The sequence below is a fragment of the Rana temporaria genome, chromosome 9, assembly GCF_905171775.1.
Source record: "Rana temporaria chromosome 9, aRanTem1.1, whole genome shotgun sequence".
Taxonomy (NCBI): Eukaryota; Metazoa; Chordata; class Amphibia; order Anura; family Ranidae; genus Rana; species Rana temporaria.
Genome location: NC_053497.1, coordinates 17,696,419 through 17,719,156, shown reverse-complemented (window position 1 = coordinate 17,719,156; position 22,738 = coordinate 17,696,419). Strand labels below are relative to the sequence as shown.

Here is a 22,738-nt window from a genome sequence, read left to right as displayed (position 1 = left end):
GAGCATGCGTGGATTTTTAACCGATGGTCGTGCCTACTAACGATCGTTTTTTTCCTATCGGTTAAATTTAAAGCAAGTTGGCTTTTTTTTAACCGATGGTTAAATAACCTATGGGGCCCACACACGATCGGTTTTGACCGATGAAAACGGTCCATCAGACCGTTGTCCTCTGTTTAACCTATCGTGTGTACGAGGCCTTACTAGGCAGAACAGGGAGATGCCTTGTTTACATAGGCATCCCCCCGTTCTGCAGCTCTGTGACACAATCCTGGGACACCGGCGGACATAGAGTCTGTGGGTCCCGCGGGCACGGTCACGGAGCTCGCGGCAGGCGGCACATGCACGCACGCCCGCCCGCACCGTGCGAAATTCAAAGTAATGTAAATATACGTTACTTTGTGCAGTCGTGCCATTCTGCCGACGTAAAAGTACAGGAGGCGGTCGGCAAGCGGCTAGAGACAGGAGTGCCTAGGCACACTCATTTACCAGAAGGTGCATTGCTATTTTTCAAGAAAAATTCTACACAAAAGAGAAACTTTAGGGTACTTGGTCACAGTTTTTAAATGTTCCTATATCATGGCAAATGTTCAATTTTTTTGCGTTTTTTTTTAGTTTAGTTCTATTATAAATATATGAAAATCAATATACAGTATGATGCATGGACTCTGCAGCTGTTTTTTCCTTGTTTGACAGGTAACAGAAATTTGGGTAGCAAGATCTACCGTATTTATCGGTGTATACCGCGCACTTTTTTGCCCTGAAAATCATATACGCCGATACCCGCTTTCCCGCGCCGAGTTTGAATACTGCGCCGGCATATAACGAGCGCAGTACACTCGTGTATAGTCGGGCAGTCTCGGCTCCTCCCGCGCTCACGTCCTGGACGTACAGGACGTGAGCGCGACAGTAGCCGAGCCTGCCCGAGTGTGGCGCGGGAAAGCGGGAAACGAGCGGGGAGGACGCCGCAGAAGGACGCCGGACCCGACGAAGAGGACACCCGAAGCCGCAGACGGACGCCGGACCCGACGAGGCCGCCGATGGACGCCGCGCAAGACACCAAAACTGTAAGTACAAAAATCTTTTTTCCACAGGAATTTCGGGGCAACTTTAGGGGTGCGCGCTATACGCGGGAGCGCACAATACCCCGATAAAAACTGTAATTATATTTATCTCAAAACATGTCCCTACTATTAGCTTTGTCCCTTAATGGCCAACTTACTTCTTAAGGACTGCAATTTCATTTTCCACCACCGCCTCCTTTCCACGCAGGGCCTTCTTCTGGATACATTTTAGGGCTACCAGTTTCTCTGAATCTTTTTCCTGCGCAAGGACCACTTCAGAAAAAGCTCCTCTGAAAAAAAAAAGATACAAAATTAGTATTGAAAGTTACCAAATCAAAAATATAAATACTGATCTCCAATCATCACCACCAATGACATCTGTGAAGGGAAACTGACCGCCACCATGAGGGAGGATGAGCCAGGACTGTATGCGTGGTCTTGAGCCTCCTCTTGAATTTGATGCATATGTGTGTAGCGCTACCCCAAAAGGAGCCGCTGTGATTAACCAGACCTTCCCTAGAATTAGTCCCTGGATGCCTCCGCCCAGTATTCACCAGGCACTCTTCACTGAGCTCTCCAGCCTAGGCCAAGTGAGGAAACCCCTAACTAACTCCAAAAAAGGGATCCTAAGTAATAGGACCACCAGCTCTGCCACAGCTGGGCAGGGCTGCCATCAGGGGGGTACAGGCATTACACCTGTAAAGGGCCCGATGGTCCCCAGGGGCCCTTCTGGCCCCCCTCCCGTTTTTTTTCTTAAAATTTTTTTTTTTACAGGCCCGGATGGCCCCCCTCCGTTTTTTTTTTTGCATTACACCTGTAAGAGGCCCGTTGGTCCCCAGGGCCCCTTATAGGCCAAGCTGGCCCCCCTCCCGTTTTTTTTCTTTTGATTTTTTTTTTACAGGCCCGGCTGCCCCCCCTCTGTTTTTTTTTTGCATTTTTGCATTACACCTGTAAGGGGCCCAATGGTCCCCAGTGTCCCTTATAGGCCAAGCTGGCCCCCCTCTGTATTTTTTATTTTTTTTGCATTACACCTGTAAGGGGCCCCCTCCCGTTTTTTTTTTTGCATTGATCCATGGAAGACCCCCCCCCCCCCCCCACTTATTATCTCACGTCAGGAGAGAATAGAAGATTACACTTGTTTTTTTTCTGTCAGCACCCCCCCCCCCTCTGCTTTCTACTTTAGGGGGGCCCTGCCTAAAGCTGTGTAAGGGGTCCCAAAATTTGTGATGGCTGGGACTTCGGTGAATGGCTGCTGGGACAGTATAGCTGCTGCAGAAGGGGGTAGCCACTGCCAAATAGATGGACTCCCTCTAGAAGAAGTAGTCAGCACAATTCTGCTCTAAATCTAAGATTATTTAGCTGCCTCTACAGCCACCTTCTGAGCACACCTCTCCAGGGATTGGCTGGAGCTCAATAAATGAGTGAGTGAGACTTTCTTTGTTCAACCCTCTATGTTCCAGAAGCCTCTGGAAGACAGGGGAGAGCAATCAACCCTACTGTCTGTAAGAATAGCCAAAAAGCCAATCAACAATTGCTTCATTGACTACAGAGGAGCCCAAAAATGTATTTGCCCAGCTTCCTAGACACCTAACAAGGAGGGTGCTACATGTGCAAAAAAGCTGCCAAATGCAGCTCCTAATGCCAGTTTGTCCCTCTGCCAGACCAAATCCTCATCCTTATTAATGAGCATGCTGGCATCTGGGCAGAAAACTAATGGGCTTTGTCAGAGTTTCAGCCCCCTCTATAATAACTAAGAGGCAGTGGACTGTAGATGAAACCAGGGCCGGATTTATAAAGGGGCAAAAGGGGTGATTGCCCCTGGCCCTCTTCTATACAAAAATTATATAAAAAAACAATATAAAAAAATATAAAATAATAATAAATAAATAATACAATTATATGAAATGTATAATAAAAAAACGTACTTTCTTTTGGTAAATGTATCTTGGGAAGTAATATTATATATGGTATATTGTGTCCTTTTTTAAAAATAAATTAGAGCACTATGACTGCATGTGTGACCTCAGAATGACTTTGTGTCATGCATTTTAAATGTGTGTGCATGTGTGACTGTGAATGAATGAATGAAATAATGAATGAAAAACTTATATAGCGCGGCACATGCGAACTAAATCGCCTCTGGGCGCTTGTTGTTCCTGTCTCCTTTGGTATCAAAAGAGATGCGTCTTGATCTTTCTCCTGAATGCTAAATGGTTTTCCTCCAACCGAATACTGGTTGGTAAAGCGTTCCATAGTCTGGGACCCTGGACCGCGAATCTTCGTTCTCCTTTAGACTTATACCTGGCTTTAGGTATTTGGAGCAGATTTTGGTTGGTGGATCGTAGAACGCGATTGGGGTTGTGAGCTTTTATTTTTTCGCACAGATAATGGGGAGCGTTCCCATGGATACATCTATGCGTAAGACAGAGTGCTTTAAAAGCAATTCTGTCTTTTACTGGTAACCAGTGAAGGGTTCTCAGCGAAGGTGAGATTGATTCCCATGGTTTTTTTCCCGTCACAAGTCTGGCGGCCGTATTTTGAACGACTTGCAGACGAGCGATTTGGAACTTTGGGAGACCGAGGTAAAGGGCGTTTGCATAGTCCAATCTGGAGTTTACAATCGCTCCCACCACGGCCGCTATGTCTTCTTTGGGAATAAAAGGAGTCAGTTTACGAAGTAGGCGCAGCAGATGGTGAGATCCGCTGACTACCGACCCTATTTGTGCATCCAATGTCATGTGAGAGTCTAAGATGACCCAGAGACTTTTGACTTTGGCGCTAGGGGTGATGGTTTTGCCCAGAATGGGCGGGGGTATCCAAATAGTTGCAGGTTGATTCAAACGCTTGGCGTGAAACAGGAGAAGTTCTGTTTTCGCTCCGTTGAGTTTAAGATAACTCTTTGTCATCCAGTTCTCTATCAAAGAGAGGGATGTCTCTAGATTGAGATGGTGATCCTTTTTGTTGCAAATGCGGAAGTACAGTTGCGTGTCGTCTGCATAAGAATGATAAAGTAGTTTTTGGCTACTAATGATTTCAAAAAGAGGACGCAGATAGATGTTAAACAGCACCGGCGACAGAGGCGATCCTTGAGGGACTCCGTATGATACCGTGCGTTTCTCAGAAGTGAAAGGTCCTAATTTCACTGTTTGTGATCGGTTTTCCAAAAAGGAGGAGAACCAAGATAAATCACCTTCTGCGACTTTGGCTACGTCAGCCAGCCGAGTTAGTAACAGTTTGTGGTCTACCGTGTCGAAGGCTGCGCTTAGGTCCAACAGAACCAGGAGACAAGAATCTCCTTCGTCTGCGGCCTCGAGAGCGTCGTCCCATATTTTGAGCAACGCTGTTTCCGTCCCGTATCCGGGACGGAAACCCGATTGAAATGGATCAAGTAGATTATGGGTATCTAGATGCTGTTGCAACTGTTGTACCACTACTTTCTCCATTACCTTGGAAAAAACGTTTAGGCCTGTAATGGGACGGCGGTGAAGTGGGTCCTTGGGGTCAAGAGTAGGTTTCTTTAAGATGGGTTTAATTATGCCTTCTTTCAACTGGGAAGGCACTGAGCCTTCCTTGAAAGATTGGTTTATGAGCTGCGTGATTGGAGGTGCCAGGATGTCGGCGCATTCCTTCAGCAGTTTAGTGGGGATGATATCATTTGGCGCTGTGCTGTTTCGCAGAGAACCGATGATATTTTTAGTGGCATCGATTGAGACGGGCTCAAGAGTGAACCTTCCTGATTGTGGTGAATTTCTGTGGGTATTATGTGAATAATTGGGGGGGGGGGGGGGGGGTTTCGGGACTATTGTTCTGCTGAATGCTTTCCCGGATTCCCTCAATTTTATTAATGAAGCAATCCGACAATTCATCGCAAAACTCCTGGGTATCTGAATTGGGGGGTTCAAGACAGACGGGATTCATGGTCTGAGAGACCATCTTGAAGAGTTCGCGGGGGCGGTTTTGGGTGCTGTTTATAGCCTTGGAAAAATAGTTTTTCTTGGCTATGAAGATTTCTTTGTGGTATTTTCTTGTTATTGCTTTGTAAATAATGAGGTTTTCTTCTGAGGAGCTTCTTTTCCAGGCGGCTTCCGCCCTTCTGCGCTCTTGTTTCAGTAACGACATCTGGTTGTTGAACCAACTGGAAGTGTTTTTCCGGATGGAGGTTTTGCGTTTCGGGGCTTTTAAGTCGGCTGACTGTAATAGGGCTGTGTTTATGGCGTCTAGTGTTTCTAGGGCAGTTTGATGAGGTTGAATTGTTTTTATTTTTTCCCTTAATGTGGTTTTGAAGAGTTCCGAATGGAGCTTCTTCTGACATCTAGTCCAGTGTGTTGTCACTGGTTTTGATGTTTTTGTTAAGGGGGGGATTTTGGAGATTATTAATTTAATTGCATGGTGATCTGTCCATGGCAATGGTTCATTTTCCAGAATGTTTATTTCCAGATCTTGTCTGAAAATAAGATCAAGCGTGTGACCAGAAGTATGTGTGGGCCCACATACTAATTGCTGTAGCCCTAAACCTTCGAGGTGGTCAATGCAGGCATCGGCAACGGGGTCTTGTGAGGAATTGGCCCAGAGGTTGAAATCCCCGAGCAGCAAAAGGTGTTTGCTGTTAAGGGTGTAAGTGGAGATGAAGTCCGTCAATGATGGTAGAAACTGCGATTTTGGGCCAGGTGGCCTGTAGCAGAGTAGAATACGGACGGTCTCCTGGGAATTTGTTTGCAGTTGCAGAGTAAGGGTTTCCATGAATGGAAGAGGGTTTTGAAGGACCGGTTTAATGATCGCAATGTGATTCTTGTGGATCACTGCCAGGCCCCCCCTCTTTGTCCTAGTCTGTTTTCGGTTATAATACGATAGTTTTCTGGCACCAGTTCTCCCAGTATGGTGTTACAGTCGGCTGTAAGCCAGCTCTCTGTAATAAAGAGGCAGTCTAAATCGTATTGTAGAATGAAATCGTGGATTTCTAGTCGGTGTTTTACTGCCGATCTTGTGTTGATCAAAGCACATAATATGTGCTTAGTCTGGGGTAAATGGCTGAGATTTTTGACAGTCGATCGTTGACCGATCCTCAATAATCGTTCAATTCTCAGAGTTTTTTTGGAGATGGCTGGTAGTATTGCGGCAAAACGCCTCAGGCCCCAAATGGTTTCTGCAGAATATTGCAGATTAACCATGGTCGCTAACCACCAGGGGGGGGGGTTTAAGGGTGATGGAGGGAAGATAGGGTTAATCTTCACTCCTGACTTGGTCCAGAGGAAGACAAAAAAAACCCTAGCCGAGCTGTGCCAATATGCTGCGGTAGGGAAAAAATTCCTTCCTGACCCCTATAGAGGCGATCGGGAAAAGCCCTGGATCAAGTTTTAATTGTGGATTAAGAAGGGGGGGGGATGAAGGGTGCCCTTGTTGCTGGGTGTAGCAAGATGGCTACTGAACAGGCAGCAGGCTCCAGGCTGGGGACTATCTGTTGGCATTAGGTGCTGCCAAGGAAGAGTGGATGGGCGACTGGGAGAGCCTGGTATCCTTCTGTGGTATGGGGGGAAGTTTTCTGGCCGTTTCGGAGGAGATTCCGGGGGGGAGGGAGGCAACTCGCCGCTAGGCCGCGGGTGAAGCCGCGGTCTTTCCTAGATCGCGGCAGCCGCGGCGCTCCACAGGCCGGCGCGGATGTCTGAAAAGACGCCAGAAGACGCCGAAACAAAGACAAGGAGGTGGTGGGGGGATGTCTAGCCTGGGGGCTAGAAGGAGAAGGGGAGAGCCGTGATGTTAAGTTTGTTTGGGCGGCTTGTCCTGAAAAGGACGGCCGCCAACAGTGCTGGTGGATGGCCCTGGAAAGAGGGGCTTACCTGCAGGCTTCCCTGACGGAGGGAAGAAGTAGGAAGCCAGGGGACGACAGGCAAGCCGGGGGAAGCTGAGGTGCAGGTCAGCGGAGGAAAGCTACCAAACAAGGCTGAAGCTGGGGGTGGAAGCCCTGCCTATCTGGCTCCAGGAGCTGTACGTCCTACTGCTAGGAGCGCACGCCGATTACTGCTGGAGCTCAGTTCTAGCCCTGGGGAGGAGTCACTCTGTCATTGAGAATGTAAACCAACTCTGTGTATAAGGGGACCCCGAACCTCATGTGCCCCCCGGGCCATTCAAGATCTAAATCTGGCTCTAGATGAAGCTGACTTACACTTGGCTTGGCACCCGAAGCTGAACCCATTAGGCCTCGTACACACGACGGGACCGTTTTCATCGTACATGTCCGCTGGCGGATTTTGGTCTGATGGCTGTACACACCATCAGACCAAATTTCCCGCGGACAGCGAAGGCGGTGACGTGGCCGCGCCGTCGCCGTGACGAAAAAATAAAAACCGTAGAGGTGATCAAATACCACCAAAAGAAAGCTCTATTTGTGGGGGGGGGAAAGTATGTCAATTTTGTTTGGGAGCCACATCGCACAACCGCGCAATTGTCAGTTAAAGCGACGCAGTGCCGAATCACAAAAAGTGGCCCGGTCATTTGGCAGTCAAATGGTCCGGGGTTAAAGTGACACTAAAGCCTCTTCTTCTCGGGTCCCTCTCCGGTGCTCCTGATGTTGAGTGCCCCCACAGCCAGCAGGTTGCTATGGGGGAAAGTGAGCCGAGCCACAGCTGTGTCCATTCAGATATGGAGCCACAGCCTGGCCCTGCCCCCTTTCTCTCCTCATTGGTTGACTGACTTTGACGGCAGTGGGAGCCAATGACGCTGCGCTGCTGTCTCAGCCAATGAAGAGGGGATCCCAGGGCAGCTGAGATACTCCTACGACATCGCTGGTTTAGGTAAGTATTAGGGGGGCTTGCTGCACACAGAAGGCTTTTTATCTTAATGCATAGAATACATTAAGATAAAAAACCTTCTTACTTTACTATCAATTTAAGAACCACAGGCCCAATCACTACTGCAAGTTATGGGAGTTTAGTCTTCATGACATTAGAAAAGAATATCAGTCAGATACAAAGGTTCTGCTGACAGCTTAATTTTCAATGCACTGGTGCAGAGATAAAAGCAGAGATACAAAGAAGTCTCGTTTCATTTTTATTAATGTGTTCTGTCCCCAGGTGACAATGTACAAGTAATACCTTGTTCTATCTTTCACTGTGCCGTCAAAGACTAGCTGTGGGATCAGACAGGGCATCCCTCCTCCCTCTATGGTCATCCGACCATACATCTAGCAAGGAACTGGAGCCCACCTCTATGCCTAAGCCCCAAGGGCAGGGCGAAACACGTTGGGGGTGTGGTCTGGATAGAGCTGGGCTGAGGCCAGCACCCAAAATGTGAGCCACCGGATGGGGGGTGAAGGATCCCCATTACAAAATGCTACCCTTAGTAACAATAGAGCCCTAGCAGCAACAACAGATGTTCCAGCAGCCAGCTGGAATTGCCCTCTCAGCAACAATTGCCCTCTTAAACAACATAAGACCCTCCCCCCCGAGCAGCAACAGACACCCACGCAAAAATAGATCCCCACCAGCAACAATATAAGGTGTGTCTAAAAAGTTTGGTGAATGGTCTGATATCTCAATAGCAACATGGGCCAGGTGCACACGCATGCACATGGCTATCCAGAGACACGTCTGTGACAGACTCACCCGGGACATCCCTGGACCCTCTTATGTCTAAAATCATCCTATGCCCACTAGGGGCATAGGGTGACTGAGAAATTATATATTGGACTACCTGAGATGGGATTATTACGTAATTATTATCCACAATATATTCCAGGATATCTGTAAAGAACTATTTACTGTTTGTTGATTCTGAACTTAACGGGTTAATTGTAAGAGTGACTTATTCATAATGTTGGGATACATACTGTTAGATGCTAATGTCCTCACCTCCAGCTATCTGTCTGTTCTCTGTGTTAATTGACCCTGCTATTGTGTGAAGATGTCCTGTGTTTACACTTATGATAATGTGTATTGTATAGCAGGTGAGCGAGGAGACGTGACGTCTACCATGAAAAGGTCATATCTATGCGTAAATGATTAGTTAATTGGCTCATGTTAATTTATGTTCTGGTTACCTCCTCTAACTGTATATAAGGTTGTATTCTTGGTTCTATTAAAGACTCCATGTTCAGCAGACAAACAAGTCTCGTCTCGTTGTGTGCTTGAGAGCAGCTGGAATATCTGATATCTATATCCAGACTGATAGGAAGTGGTATATTACGAAAGCACTCAAGCGGAGTGTGGGACGTTCGTTGAGAAGTGCCATCTAGTGTGGAGTACACGTGACCGTCAGGGTAAACCCGCTGCGGGGAGTCAAACGTAGTCAGTGTGAGAGACCGTAAGGGTCACAGTGCAATGGAGCAATGAGTGAACATCAAGTTCTCCTACAAATTGCGGAAAACAGCGACACATGAAATGTTGGTGAAAATGTACGGGACTGAAGCCGCGAGCACAAACTGGTTCAACCGTTTTGTGGACGTGGCTGCAATCCAAGATCGTGTGGCAGCGGTTCTGCGATCGATGTCTAAAGAGGCCTTTGCTGACAGTTTCCAAAAGCTTTATGAACATTGCCAAACTTGTGTTGTGAAGGATGGCGATTATTTTGAAGGCCAATAAAGGTAATTTATTTGTATCTTCTGTTTTATTTGTTTTCTGATACCATTCAGCAAACTTTTTAGACACACTTCGTCAGGGCCGGACTTACCATTGGGCTTGACTGGGCTCAAGCCCAATCGCGGCAACCCCCTCCCGCAATTTCGCGGCAATCCCCTCCGCTCTACAACTTCGGCGGATGGATGTAATTCTCGGCAGACCCCAGCCCCCCCCCACCACAACAACTTCGATGCTCCAAGGGACCCCTTCACTGCAGCTGTGTAAGGGGCCCCAAAATTCCTGAAGGCGGCCTTGGGAAGAGGTAAGAAGACCGTCCAGCGGCTGCCCCTTTGACAACAACTTTGATTGGTCGGTCGGCGGATCCCCCCCCGCTCAACAAGTATGATCGGGCAGCGCACTGCCCCCCCTCAACAACTTCGATAGGTCGGTCCGCGGATCCAGCACCCCCACCCCCCCTTAACAACTATGATCGGTCGGCGCACTGTCCCCCCTCAACTTCGATAGGTCGGTCCGCGGATCCAGCCCCCCACCCCCCCTCAACAACTATGATCGTTCGGCGGTAACAACCCACCCCCCCTGCTTCTCTGCTCCAGGGGGGCCCCTTCGACTATTAAGCCCAGGGGCCCCCACCACCCTAAGTCCTGCGCTGCACTTCATAGATCCCCCAGCAGCCAGCATCATAGGTCCCCCAATACCCTTTGCCATTACATACATTAAAGGGGTTGTAAAGGTTCATTTTTTATTTTCTAAATAGGTTCCTTTAAGCTAGTGCAGGGATCTCCAAATTACGGCCCTCCAGCTGATGCAGAACTACACATCCCATGGGGCATTGCAAAACTCTGACATTCACAGACATGACTAGGGCATGATGGGAGACTGGAGGGCCGTATTTTGGAGACTCCTGAGCTAGTACATTGTTGGTTCCCTTACCTTTTCCTTCGATTTCCTTCGAAAAAATTTTTTTCCTTTTTCTGAATTTCTTACTTCCTGTTCCTCCTCAGTAAGTTTGCCCCCATCATTCCCGCCGTTCTGAGTGGGGGTTAGTCAGCGTGCTTGCCCCCTCTCTTGGGACTACATTCCTGCGGGGAGATGCTGTGTTCCCAAGGGTATGTAGTCCCAAGGGAGGGGGCGAGCACACTGACTAACCCCCAGCCAGAACGGCTCGGATGATGGTGGAAAGCTTACTGAGGAGAAACAGGAAGTGAGAAATTCAGACAAAAAAAAAAACATTTAGAAGGGAAATTGAAGGAAAAGTTAAGTGAACCAACAATGAACTAGCTTAAAGGAACCGATTAAGAAAATAAAAAAACAAACCTTTACAACCCCTTTAAAGTGTAATAATTGCGTTCTCCTGCGTTCCCACTGAAAAAAGCCACTCTGGGTGTCAAATGCTCTAGTTATGCTATTTTCTTTGTTTCAATTTTTAAAAAATGTTCTACAACTTACTGATCATGCTAATGTATTTTTTTTTAAAAGGGTTCCCTATGACCTTAGAATTATTTTAAGGGCTCCTCTGGGGTAAAAGGGTTGAAGTAGCCCCCAAAATTACTCAAAAACTGATTGATTTTATGCTCTTAGGGGCAAAAACTAATTTAGCTGGGGCATGGAAACAACCTACGGTATCTGTCTCGGCGGCCAAGAGGAAAATATCTTGGATCATGAACCAAGAGAAAATGATTAGCTCAATTCTAAACACTACTAATCTATTTGAGGCGATTTGGGAGCCCTGGGCTAGACATATTGGTATATCCCTCACGCTGGAACCTTAGGCGAATTCTACAGTTGTTTACAGTCTGTAGCCGGTAATATCCTTCTTTCTTCTCCTTTTCTCTTTTTCTGCTCCTATATCTTTAGGCTATCTTTTCTTTTTTTTTTTTATATATTATTTATTTCTGTTGTTCTCACTAATACAACGTTTGATAGCAGTCACTGTACCTCGGTCTGCTTTAGCTAGAACTTGATGCTCATACAGCTCTAGGACCACAGAAGCTTCTTTATGCCTTGGTAGGTATCGTTAGGATTCTCCGAGGAGGAAAGAACTACTAGATCCTTGTATTAATCTCCTCACTTTAGAGCTCTCGACCGACTCTGGAGGTTTCTGTTATTCTGGAGCCGCGAGATGAGTTCTGTGTTTAAGAATGTATCTCCTGAATTTATCGAATTAGCCTGTCCCCGACACAGTTTGTGCCCATAGGGGGTGTCGGGACTGGCAATAGAATTAAGTGCACTTATAGGGGATACCTGCTTTTATGTAATTGTTAGCATACGAAGTGGGTGGGTGACCTAGGTTTTTTTTTTTTTCCTCTAAAGATGGCTGTTTATCTGACATGAATACTTTGACAAGCATTGTACGTATTTAATACTGGCCCCAGAATGTGCTGGCGGCAATAACGTGTACTGTACTGCTCTTCAATAAATTTATTGTAAACTGAAAAAAAAAAAAAAAAAAGAAAAGGGGGTTGAAGTAGACATTTAAGTCACACATGGATGCCAGACAATGATAGCATTGGGCATTAGCATCTTCTGTTGATTGAAAAGGTACTTGCATCTTTACAGGCTTCTAAAGAAAGCTGATTAACAATAATATATTTAATGAGCAGTAATTGAGCTTTAAGAATTTTCTGAACTAAGGTTAATGCACTGATCAGCCAGGACAGCTTTCAACGCTACGTCTGAAGCCGCCGGCTAGTAGAGATAAATGCTATTACCCCAATCAATGTTTCCACTATAGACTGCTGAGGTCTGAGGGCACACATCATATACCACAGGGCCCCAGCTTGAGCACCAAGGGTCTAAATCAGAGGTGGGCAAACTACGGCCCGCGGGCCGTATACGGCCCGGCGGACCTTTTAATCCGGCCCCCGGGCGGATCGCTAGAAATAGCATTGTAGTGGATGGCCGTGGCGGAACTACCGCCATAGCGACCCACGCGGGCGCTATGGGGCCCTCAGCTGAGTGAGGTTCGGGGGGGCCGCAGTCCGATATTTGTTTATGACCGGGCCGCACAGCTGGAGGTAAGCGGGGACCGCGGCCTGGAGAGCGTTAACACAGGCCGCGGTCACCGCTTACCTCCCTCTATGCGGCTGTGCCTGTGTCTCCTCTAGTCTCCAGGCTCTCCTGCCCAATGTCATCTATCATCAGAGCAGGGCTGGGAGAAGCCAGAGACACTGAACAGCATGAGTGCTGTGCAGGGATCCGTGGTTGCTAGGAAGCAGGTCGGATCCAATCAAAACAGCTATTGCTGTCCCCGCACACGCTCTGCTGCCTGCAGTAGCTAGGCAACGCCGACGCTGCCAGGGCTGGGGCCGCTGATGACGTATGACGTCTGGAGACCCCGTCCACCCAGACAGATTACGTCCATTCAAAAAACAACAGGAGGGAGGAAGACACGTGTGAAGTGAAGCCATCAGATCGAGAGACAAGTAAAGGAGACACAGAAGAAGCAAAACAGGTAAACGAGAAAGGGGGTAATGGAGGAGGAGACAGGAAAGTGTAAATCGATAAAGATGAATGGTGGCACTGGCAAAAAGGAGATAAGAAAGGGGGAAGAAGAGGGAAAAACAGATAGAAAAAAAAGGGGACTATATAAAGAGAAAAATAAGGAAAACAGAAAAGCAGAGGAAAATAAGAGAAAAAATACGAGTGAAAAATAAAAAGATGATAGAGAAATGAGAATAGGAAAAAAGGAAGAAATGAGTGGGAAAAGGAGACAAATTAAGAGGATAAGGTACAACTGAGAAAAATTTATGAAAATAAACTTAAAAAAAAAAAAACTGGTGGCACACTGGCAGCAATTGATGGCACACTGGCAGCAATTGGTGGCACACTGGCAGCAATTGATGGCACACTGGCAGCAATTGATGGCACAATGGCAGCAATTGATGGCACACTGGCAGCAATTGATGGCACACTGGTGGCACACTGGCAGCAATTGATGGCACACTGGCAGCAATTGATGGCACAATGGCAGCAATTGATGGCACACTGGCAGCAATTGATGGCACACTGGCAGCAATTGATGGCACACTGGTGGCACACTGGCAGCAATTGATGGCACACTGGCAGCAATTGATGGCACACTGGCAGCAATTGATGGCACACTGGTGGCACACTGACAGCAATTGATGGCACACTGGCAGCAATTGATGGCACACTGGCAGCAATTGATGGCACACTGGCAGCAATTGATGGCACACTGGCAGCAATTGATGGCACACTGGTTTATGTATGTCTTAGTGATTGATTAATATCACAACTTCATTGATTTGAAATTGATACCCTTATTTTTTGTATGATTTTTGCTTTTGCTCATTACTGCCACACACATGCAGCCATGCATTGCACGTGTGTGGCAGTAATGAGCAAAACTAAAAATCATACAAAAAAGCTATCAATGAAGTTGTGATGTGAATCAATCACTAAGACAATAAGACATACATAAACCATAATTTTCACTAATATGAGTCACAAATAGTGAAAAATGTTCATTGTTTTGGGAAATTTTGTTTAATAAAAAATTTTTTCTTGTAAGGCAACCTCACTTTTTCATTGTTTAACTATAACAAGTACTCGTACCAGTTGTCCAACAATGATATTTACTGCTTTTTATAAAGAAATACAATTGATTTTATGCAGTATTGAGTTTGGCCTTTTGGCCCGGCCCTCCAAAATATTTTTAGTTTCTCATGTGGCCCCATCGAAAAAATAATTGCCCACCCCTGGTCTAAATCAACCATTCCCAACTAGGGTTCCTCAAGAGGACACTAGGGGTTCTATCAGCTGTGGCTGATTAACCTCCAATCTGATGGTGCCTGCATAGTTCTAGTGCCAACACCACTTGGCAGAGTCAGCCGCATGACAATGTAGAGAAGGCATTCTGACCACCACTGTAATGGAGGCATTCTTCCTACTGGTTGCCATTGTAAAGGGGGGGTCCCACTGACCGCCAATGCAAGAAGCGTTCTTCGCACTTGCCACCAATGTAAGGGACATTTTTCCCGCTGATCACCAATATAGGGAACATTCCCCCCAATGATCACCAATGTAAGGAACATTCTTTTCTATGACAACCAATGTAAGGAACATTGGGCCAGATTCACGTAGAATCGCGGCGGCGTAACGTATCGTAGATAGGTTACAGCGCCGCAAGTTTTCATCGCAAGTGCCTGATTCACAAAGCACTTGCATGAAAACTTACGCCGACGGCCTCCGGCATAAGCCCGCGGAATTCAAAGGGGCGTGTGCCATTTAAAATAGGCGCGGTCCCGCGCCGGACCTACTGCGCATGCTCCGTTTTGAAATTCCTGCCGTGCTTTGCGCGAAGTGACGTAATTTTTTCGAACGGCGACGTGCGTAGCGTACTTTCGTATTCCCGGACGTCTTACGCAAGAACAAAAACATTTTAAATTTCGACGCGGGAACGACGGCCATACTTTATACAGCACATACGTGTGCTGTGTAAAGTTAGGGCAGCTAAAACGACGACTAACTTTGTGACGGGAAACTAGACTAGCAGCGACATAGCGAACGCGAAAAACCGTCGTGGATCGCCGCAACTACTAATTTGCATACCCGACGCTGGTTTACGACGCAAACTCCCCCCAGCGGCGGCCGAGGTATTGCATCCTAAGATCCGACAGTGTAATTCAATTACACCTGTCGGATCTTAGGGCTAACTATGCGTAACTGATTCTATGAATCAGCCGCATAGTTAGGAAGACCCTAAAACAGAAATTACGACGGCGTATCAGGAGATACGCCGTCGTATCTCTTTTGTGAATCTGGGCCATTCTTCCCACTGTTCACCAATGTAAGGATCATTCTTCCCACTGATCACCAATGTAAGGATCATTCTTCCCACTGATCACCAATGTAAGGAGAATTCTTCTCACTGATCACCAATGTAAGGAACATTCTTCCCACTGATCACCAATGTAAGGGACATTCTTCCCACTGATCACCAATGTAAGGAACATTCTTCCCACTGATCACCAATGTAAGGAACATTCTTCCCACTGATCACCAATGTAAGGAGCATTCTTCCCACTGATCACCAATGTAAGGGACATTCTTCCCACTGATCACCAATGTAAGGGACATTCTTCCCACTGATCACCAATGTAAGGGACATTCTTCCCACTGATCACCAATGTAAGGATCATTCTTCCCACTGATCACCAATGTAAGGATCATTCTTCCCACTGATCACCAATGTAAGGCGCATTCTTTCCACTGATCACCAATGTAAGGAACATTCTTCTCACTGACCACCAATGTAAGGAGCATTCTTCTCACTGATCACCAATGTAAGGAACATTCTTCCCACTGATCACCAATGTAAGGAACATTCTTCCCACTGATCACCAATGTAAGGAACATTCTTCTCACTGATCACCAATGTAAGGAACATTCTTCCCACTGATCACCAATGTAAGGAACATTCTTCCCACTGATCACCAATGTAAGGAACATTCTTCTCACTGATCACCAATGTAAGGAACATTCTTCCCACTGATCACCAATGTAAGGAACATTCTTCTCACTGATCACCAATGTAAGGAACATTCTTCTCACTGATCACCAATGTAAGGGACATTCTTCCCACTGATCACCAATGTAAGGGACATTCTTCTCACTGATCACCAATGTAAGGAACATTCTTCCCACTGATCACCAATGTAAGGGACATTCTTCTCACTGATCACCAATGCAAGGAACATTCTTCCCACTGATCACCAATGGTAAGGGTCATTCTTCTAACTGCATGCTCGGAGCATTGAACTTCATTTTTCTCGGCTCGTCGTAATGTTTTACGTCACCGCGTTTTGGATGGTCGGAATTTGGTCTGACAGTGTGTATGCAAGACAGCTTGAACGGAATTCAGTCGAAAAATTCCATCGGATTTTAGGCCATCGGAAATTCCGATCGTGTGTACGGGGCATTAGTCATCAAGCCACCCAACCACCGGGAGGTCCCTAACTGCTCCCAGGGGCTAAGGGGGTGCTATATATTGAATATTTTTTTTACATTTGGCCTATACATACAGAGGCGAGTGGCGATGCAGGTTGGGTTGGAGGGTTTCAATTGGTCTGCCTTTCTGCCTATTGCTGCCGTTTAGGCAATACAGAGACGTCTGCAGTAGATCTTTAATAAATGAGTTAAGGCTCCCGGAATAACGAGCCGTGTTATCACCACCTAATTATTTAGTGAATCACACCTCGTCTATTGTACATCGCTGCTAAGCTACAGTTAAGGTGACACAAGCGGCCCCATTTACTCAATTTCCCCGCTATTTGTTTCATCGCTTCTTCTTCCAAGTCTTCGGCCTCTACATGCTAGTGACTTTCTGCTCTACCGAAGGGACACCCACCCACGCACTGTGTGCTCAGAGCCCACGCTCGCCCCTTCCGCCGCTCTCACTAACTAGCAGTCCTCCTAGTTAACAGGTGGAAGGCTGGCATCAACTCCCACAGACGATGGCACTGTGTGGGAAGAGGAGGGCAGCAACAACGGCATCCAGCCAGGTTGATATGATGGCTGGCAAATAAGGCGGAGGAGGGGAGAGATTGGATTAATCAGCTGCGTGTCGGTGGAGCAGGCAGCGCTGTGATGTTACACGCAATTTCCAGCTGATTACAGCAGCCTCGCGCCGCACGTTGCTTACTGTAAATGTCCTGTTGCTGCACCTAGGCACGCATTACTGGCCCTCCCTCCCCTTCCCTGACATGTCGTGGGCACAGGCACGTAATTAAAGCAGCGGGCGGAATAAAAAAAAAACATATCCTTACGGCAGAAGTCAGATCCAGAAATACCGTAACATAACCACATATCTTTTTTGTTTTATTATTTTTTTCTGACAAATGCTTGAAAAATTAACCATTTGCTAACGGGGCACATATACCCCATTCCTGCCCAGGCAAAATTTCAGCTTTCTGACAATTACAGTAACTGACAATTGCGCGGTCGTGCGACGTGGCTCCCAAACAAAATTGACATCCTTTTTTCCCCACAAATAGAGCTTTCTTTTGGTGGCATTTGATCATCTCTGCGTTTTTTATTTTTTGCGCTATTAACAAAAAAAGAGCGTCAATTTTGAAAAAAAAAACACAATGGGCCAGATTCAGAGAAGAAGTACGCCGGAGTATCTGCTGATACTCCGGCGTACTTTTAAATTTGCCGCGCCGTATCTTTAGTTTGAATCCTCAAACCAAGATACGACGGCTTCTGGCTTCGATCCGACAGGCGTACGGCTTCGTACGCCTTCGGATCGTAGGTGTAATACTTTGGCGCCCGCTGGGTGGAGTTTGCGTCGTTTTCCACATCGGGTATGCTAATTAGCTGTTTACGGCGATTCACGAAGGTACGCACGGCCGTCGCATTCTCTTACGTCGTCGCTAGTCGGCTTTTCCCGGCGTATAGTTAAAGCTGGTATTTTGTGGCCTATCTTTAGACTTGCCATGTTAAAGTATGGCCGTCGTTCCCGCGTCGAATTTCAACTTTTTTTTTTTTTGCGTAAGTCGTCCGTGAATAGGAAAGGACGTAACTCACGTCGACGTTCAAAAAATGATGTCGGTGCATCGTCATTTCGCGCAAAGCACGGCGGGAAATTTCAAAACGGAGCATGCGCAGTACGTTCGGCGCGGGAACGCGCCTAATTTAAATGATACACGCCCCATTTGAATTAGGCGGGCTTGCGCCGGACGGATTTACGCTACGCCGCCGCAAGTTTACAGGCAAGTGCTTTATGAATCAAGCACTTACCCATAAAACTTGCGGCGCTGTAACGTAAATGCAATACGTTATACGGCCAGAATTCTACGTGAATCTGGCCCAATATTTTTTGCTTTTTGCTATAAAAAATATCCCAATTTTTTTTAAAACATTTTTTTTTCTCAGTTTAGGCCGATACGTATTCTACATATTTTTGGTAAAAAAAAAAAAAATCACAATAAGCGTATAGTGATTGGTTTGCGCAAATGTTATAGCGCCTACAAAATAGGGGAAAGAATTATGCCCTTTTTATTTTTTTTTACTAGTAATAGCGGCGATCTGTGATTTTAATTGGGACTGCGACATTATGGCAGACACATCGGACGCTTTTGACACATTTTTGGGACCATTCACATTTATACAGCGATCAGTGCTATAAATATGCACTGCTTACTGTATAAATGTGACTGGCAGGGAAGAGGTTAACACTAGGGGGCGAGGAAGGGGTTAAATGTGTTCCCTAAGAGTGATTCAAACTGTGGGGGGAGGGGAATGACTGGGGGAGGTGACCGATCTGTGTCCCTATGTACAACTGACCTATCCACCATACCCCCCCCCCCCCCTCCCCTATAACAAATCTCCAGTGAAAACCCGCATCTTGTCTTTGACAAGAGTAAATATGTGTAGTTAAAGTGGTTGTATAGCCTTTTTTGAACTTTTACCTACAGGTAAGCCTATAATAAGACTTACCTGTAGGTAAAAATAATGGCCCGGATTCAAGAAGCAATTGCGCCTGTGTAACCATAGGTTACACAGCGCAATTGCTTACTTGCCCCGGCGTTACGAATGCTCCTGATTCAGGAATATTGTAACGCCGACTGCAGCCTAAAATCTGCGTGGCATAAGGCTCTTATGCCACGCATATCTTAGGCTGCATTCTAGCGATGGCCGCTAGGGGGGCGCTCCCATTGTGCTCAGTGTTTAGTATGCAAATTGCATACTAACACCAATTCACAATGTTGCGCGAGCCCTGCGTACGCAATTTACGTTGTTTCCGTATGGCCTGTTTAGCGTAAGGCTGCCCCTTCTAATAGCAGGGGCAGCCAATGCTAAAGTATACCCGACGTTCCCGCGTCGCGACGTTCGATTTTTACGTAATTTGCGTAAGTGATTCGTGAATGGCGCTGGACGCCATTCACGTTCACTTTGAAGCAAATGACGTCCTTGCGACGTCATTTGCCGCAATGCACGTCGGGAAAGTTCCCGACGGAGCATGCGCTCTACGCTCGGCGCGGGAGCGCGCCTAATTTAAATGATTCCCGCCCCCTACGGGATCATTTACATTAGGCGCCCTTACGCAGGGCAAGTTTACACAGCGCACACGCAATTTACGGAGCTACTGCTCCGTGAATCGCGGGTAGCGCAGTAAATTTGCGGGGGCGCAGGGCAAAAACGCTGCCCTGCGCCTCTGCAAATAAGGGGTAATTGTACCTGAATCCGGGCCAATATCTGCTAAACCTGTACGGTTTAGGAGATATTCCCCTCGCAATGAGCCGCTGACTTCAGCGCCGCCTGCGCATCGGGGATTCTCGGCTAAAAGCCCGGCCGACGCCGGACCTTGCCGGAAAGAAGTCTCCCACGCGCATGCATGGGAGTGACGACATCGCAGCTCCAGCGCTGTGAGTTGCTGGATACTCGGAACACATGCCGAGTTAAAATGTCAGCTGCCTCGGCGTGGACCGGGTGAGATACCGACGCCTCGTTCTAAGGTAAGTATTTCATAATGAGCTAGTATGCGATGCATTATGCCTTTTTTTTTTCCGGGGCTATAGTGTCAGCGGGTTTACTACCCCTTTAACCACTTAAGGACCCCTTCACGCCAATATACGTCGGCAGGCTGGGCACATCAACGTACCTGTACGTTGCCCTTTAAGCCCAGCCGTGGGGTCGCGCGGGCGCATGCACGCGACCCGGTCCGAAGCTCCGCGGGCGCGACATTCGCGGACCCGATCACCGCTGGAGTCACGCGATCGGTCCCCAGAGCTGAAGAACGGGGAGAGCTGTGTGTAAACACGCCTTCCCCGTTCTTCACTGTGGCGCCGTCATCGATCGTGTGTTGCCTTTTATAGGGAAACACAATCGATGACGTCACACCTACAGCCACACCCCCCTACAGTTAGAAACACAAATTAGGTCACACATAACCCCTTCAGCGCCCCCTTGTGGTTAACTCCCAAACTGCAATTGTCATTTTCACAGTAAACAATGCATTTTTAATGCATTTGTTGCTGTGAAAATGACAATGGTCCCAAAAATGTGTCAAAATTGTCCGAAGTGTCCGCCATAATGTCGCAGTCACGAAAAAAAATCAGTAGTGAAAAAAAATTATTAATAAGAATGCAATAAAACTACCCCCTATTTTGTAAATGCTATAAATTTTGCGCAAACCAATCGATAAAGGCTTATTGCGTTTTTTTTTTTACCAAAAATATGTAGAAGAATACGTATCGGCCTAAACTGAGGGAAAAAAATAAATTTTATATATTTTTGGGGGATATTTATTATAGCAAAAAGTAAAAAATATTGCATTTTTTTCAAAATTGTCGCTCTATTTTTGTTTATAGCGCAAAAAAACGCAGAAGTGATCAAAAACCACCCAAAGAAAGCTCTATTTGTGGGAAAAAAAGGACGCCAATTTTGTTTGGGAGCCACGTCGCACGACCGCGCAATTGTCAGTTAAAGCGACGCAGTGCCGAATCGCAAAAACTGGCCAGGTCCTTTAGCTGCCTAAAGGTCCGGGTCTTAAGTGGTTAATAGACGACGGGGGCTGTCTGATCTACTTTAACACAGCGGGATGTCTATCTGCATTGAATAGCTTCCAGAAAGCCACAGGTTGTCTCCTCCAATCACTGGTGGGACGGATACACAAGAGGTCCTTGAGCTGCAGCTTGTCTAGCCTGGTGATCAGTTAACTCAGCGGGAATACAAAGCCTGGGCAGATAGAAAGTGACAGACAATAGGGGAGTGTGCGTGTGACAGCAGCAAGCCAACTAAGAGTAAGTTCCATGCTCCTGTCCCTCACAGCGTGTTCCCGACTGCTGTCATTCTGTCTGCAGGGTGCGAACACCCTCCAATGCGCCGCAGCTCCCTTCAACAGAGAGGCCCTCGTTCCTCCACCGCGTTTCGTCACCACTGAACCGTTTCTAGGTTTAAATTAAGACGACATGCTGGTGCGCCAGAGATTTCACAGCCGAGATCTAGTTTTGTTAAAGGGTTTCTTGTTTTCATGGATACATCACTACAGATAAGCCTGGGTGGAAAACAGAAGCCTTGAGCATGTAGGTTGTGTCTGCTCTGTATTCTATCACTGCCTAGAACATAAAGCAAGCAACAAAATCATTGCGTGGAAAAGAATGCTTTATTACTCATATGGGGATGCTTGTTCCTTTTCCATTTTATCAGAATATTCTGTATATCAGTGGCGGCTGGTGCTAAAAAAAATAATTGTGGGGGGGGGGGGGGGGGGGGGGGGGGGGGGAGGTTGGCGCAAATAAACTGAAAATAATTTGAAAAAAAAAATCAAATGCTGCCACTGTGCCCACCAAATGCTGCCACTGTGCCCACCAAATGCTGCGACTGTGCTATCAAATGCTGCCAGTGTGCCCAATGCTGCCAGTGTGCCCAATTCTGCCAGTGTTCCCAATGCTGCCAGTGTGCCCAATGCTGCCAGTGTTCCCAATGCTGCCAGTGTACCAGTGTGCCCAATGCTGCCAGTGTTCCCAATGCTGCCAGTGTTCCCAATGCTGCCAGTGTACCAGTGTGCCCAATGCTGCCAGTGTGCCCAATGCTGCCAGTGTACCCAATTCTGCCAGTGTTCCCAATGCTGCCAGTGTGCCCAATGCTGCTAGTGTTCCCAATGCTGCCAGTGTACCAGTGTGCCCAATGCTGCCAGTGTTCCCAATGCTGCCAGTGTTCCCAATGCTGCCAGTGTACCAGTGTGCCCAATGCTGCCAGTGTGCCCAATGCTGCCAGTGTACCCAATTCTGCCAGTGTTCCCAATGCTGCCAGTGTGCCCAATGCTGCTAGTGTTCCCAATGCTGCCAGTGTACCAGTGTGCCCAATGCTGCCAGTGTGCCCAATGCTGCCAGTGTACCCAATTCTGCCAGTGTTCCCAATGCTGCCAGTGTGCCCAATGCTGCTAGTGTTCCCAATGCTGCCAGTGTACCAGTGTGCCCAATGCTTCCAGTGTGCCTCAAGTGTTGCCACAGTGCCCCAAACGTTGCCTTGTCTCAGGTTCGGCAGCGGGTGACAGCCTCAGGTGGCGAGCAGTGTCCTCAATTTCTTCCTCGATGAGGAAGACTCTTCTCCTGCCCGCTCCTCCTCTTATCCTTCCAAGCC

General features: G+C 47.2%; 1 protein-coding gene across 1 annotated transcript in view; it reads right to left on the bottom strand.

The window, feature by feature from the left end:
• The window catches only part of PNCK (pregnancy up-regulated nonubiquitous CaM kinase), a 156,447-nt gene that overhangs the window by 66,604 nt on the left and 67,105 nt on the right, over positions 1 to 22,738 (bottom strand). The window contains exon 3 of the mRNA XM_040322878.1: positions 1,220 to 1,351. Within this exon, the coding sequence (XP_040178812.1) occupies positions 1,220 to 1,351 (132 nt within the window). The remainder of the gene's footprint in view (positions 1 to 1,219; positions 1,352 to 22,738) is intronic.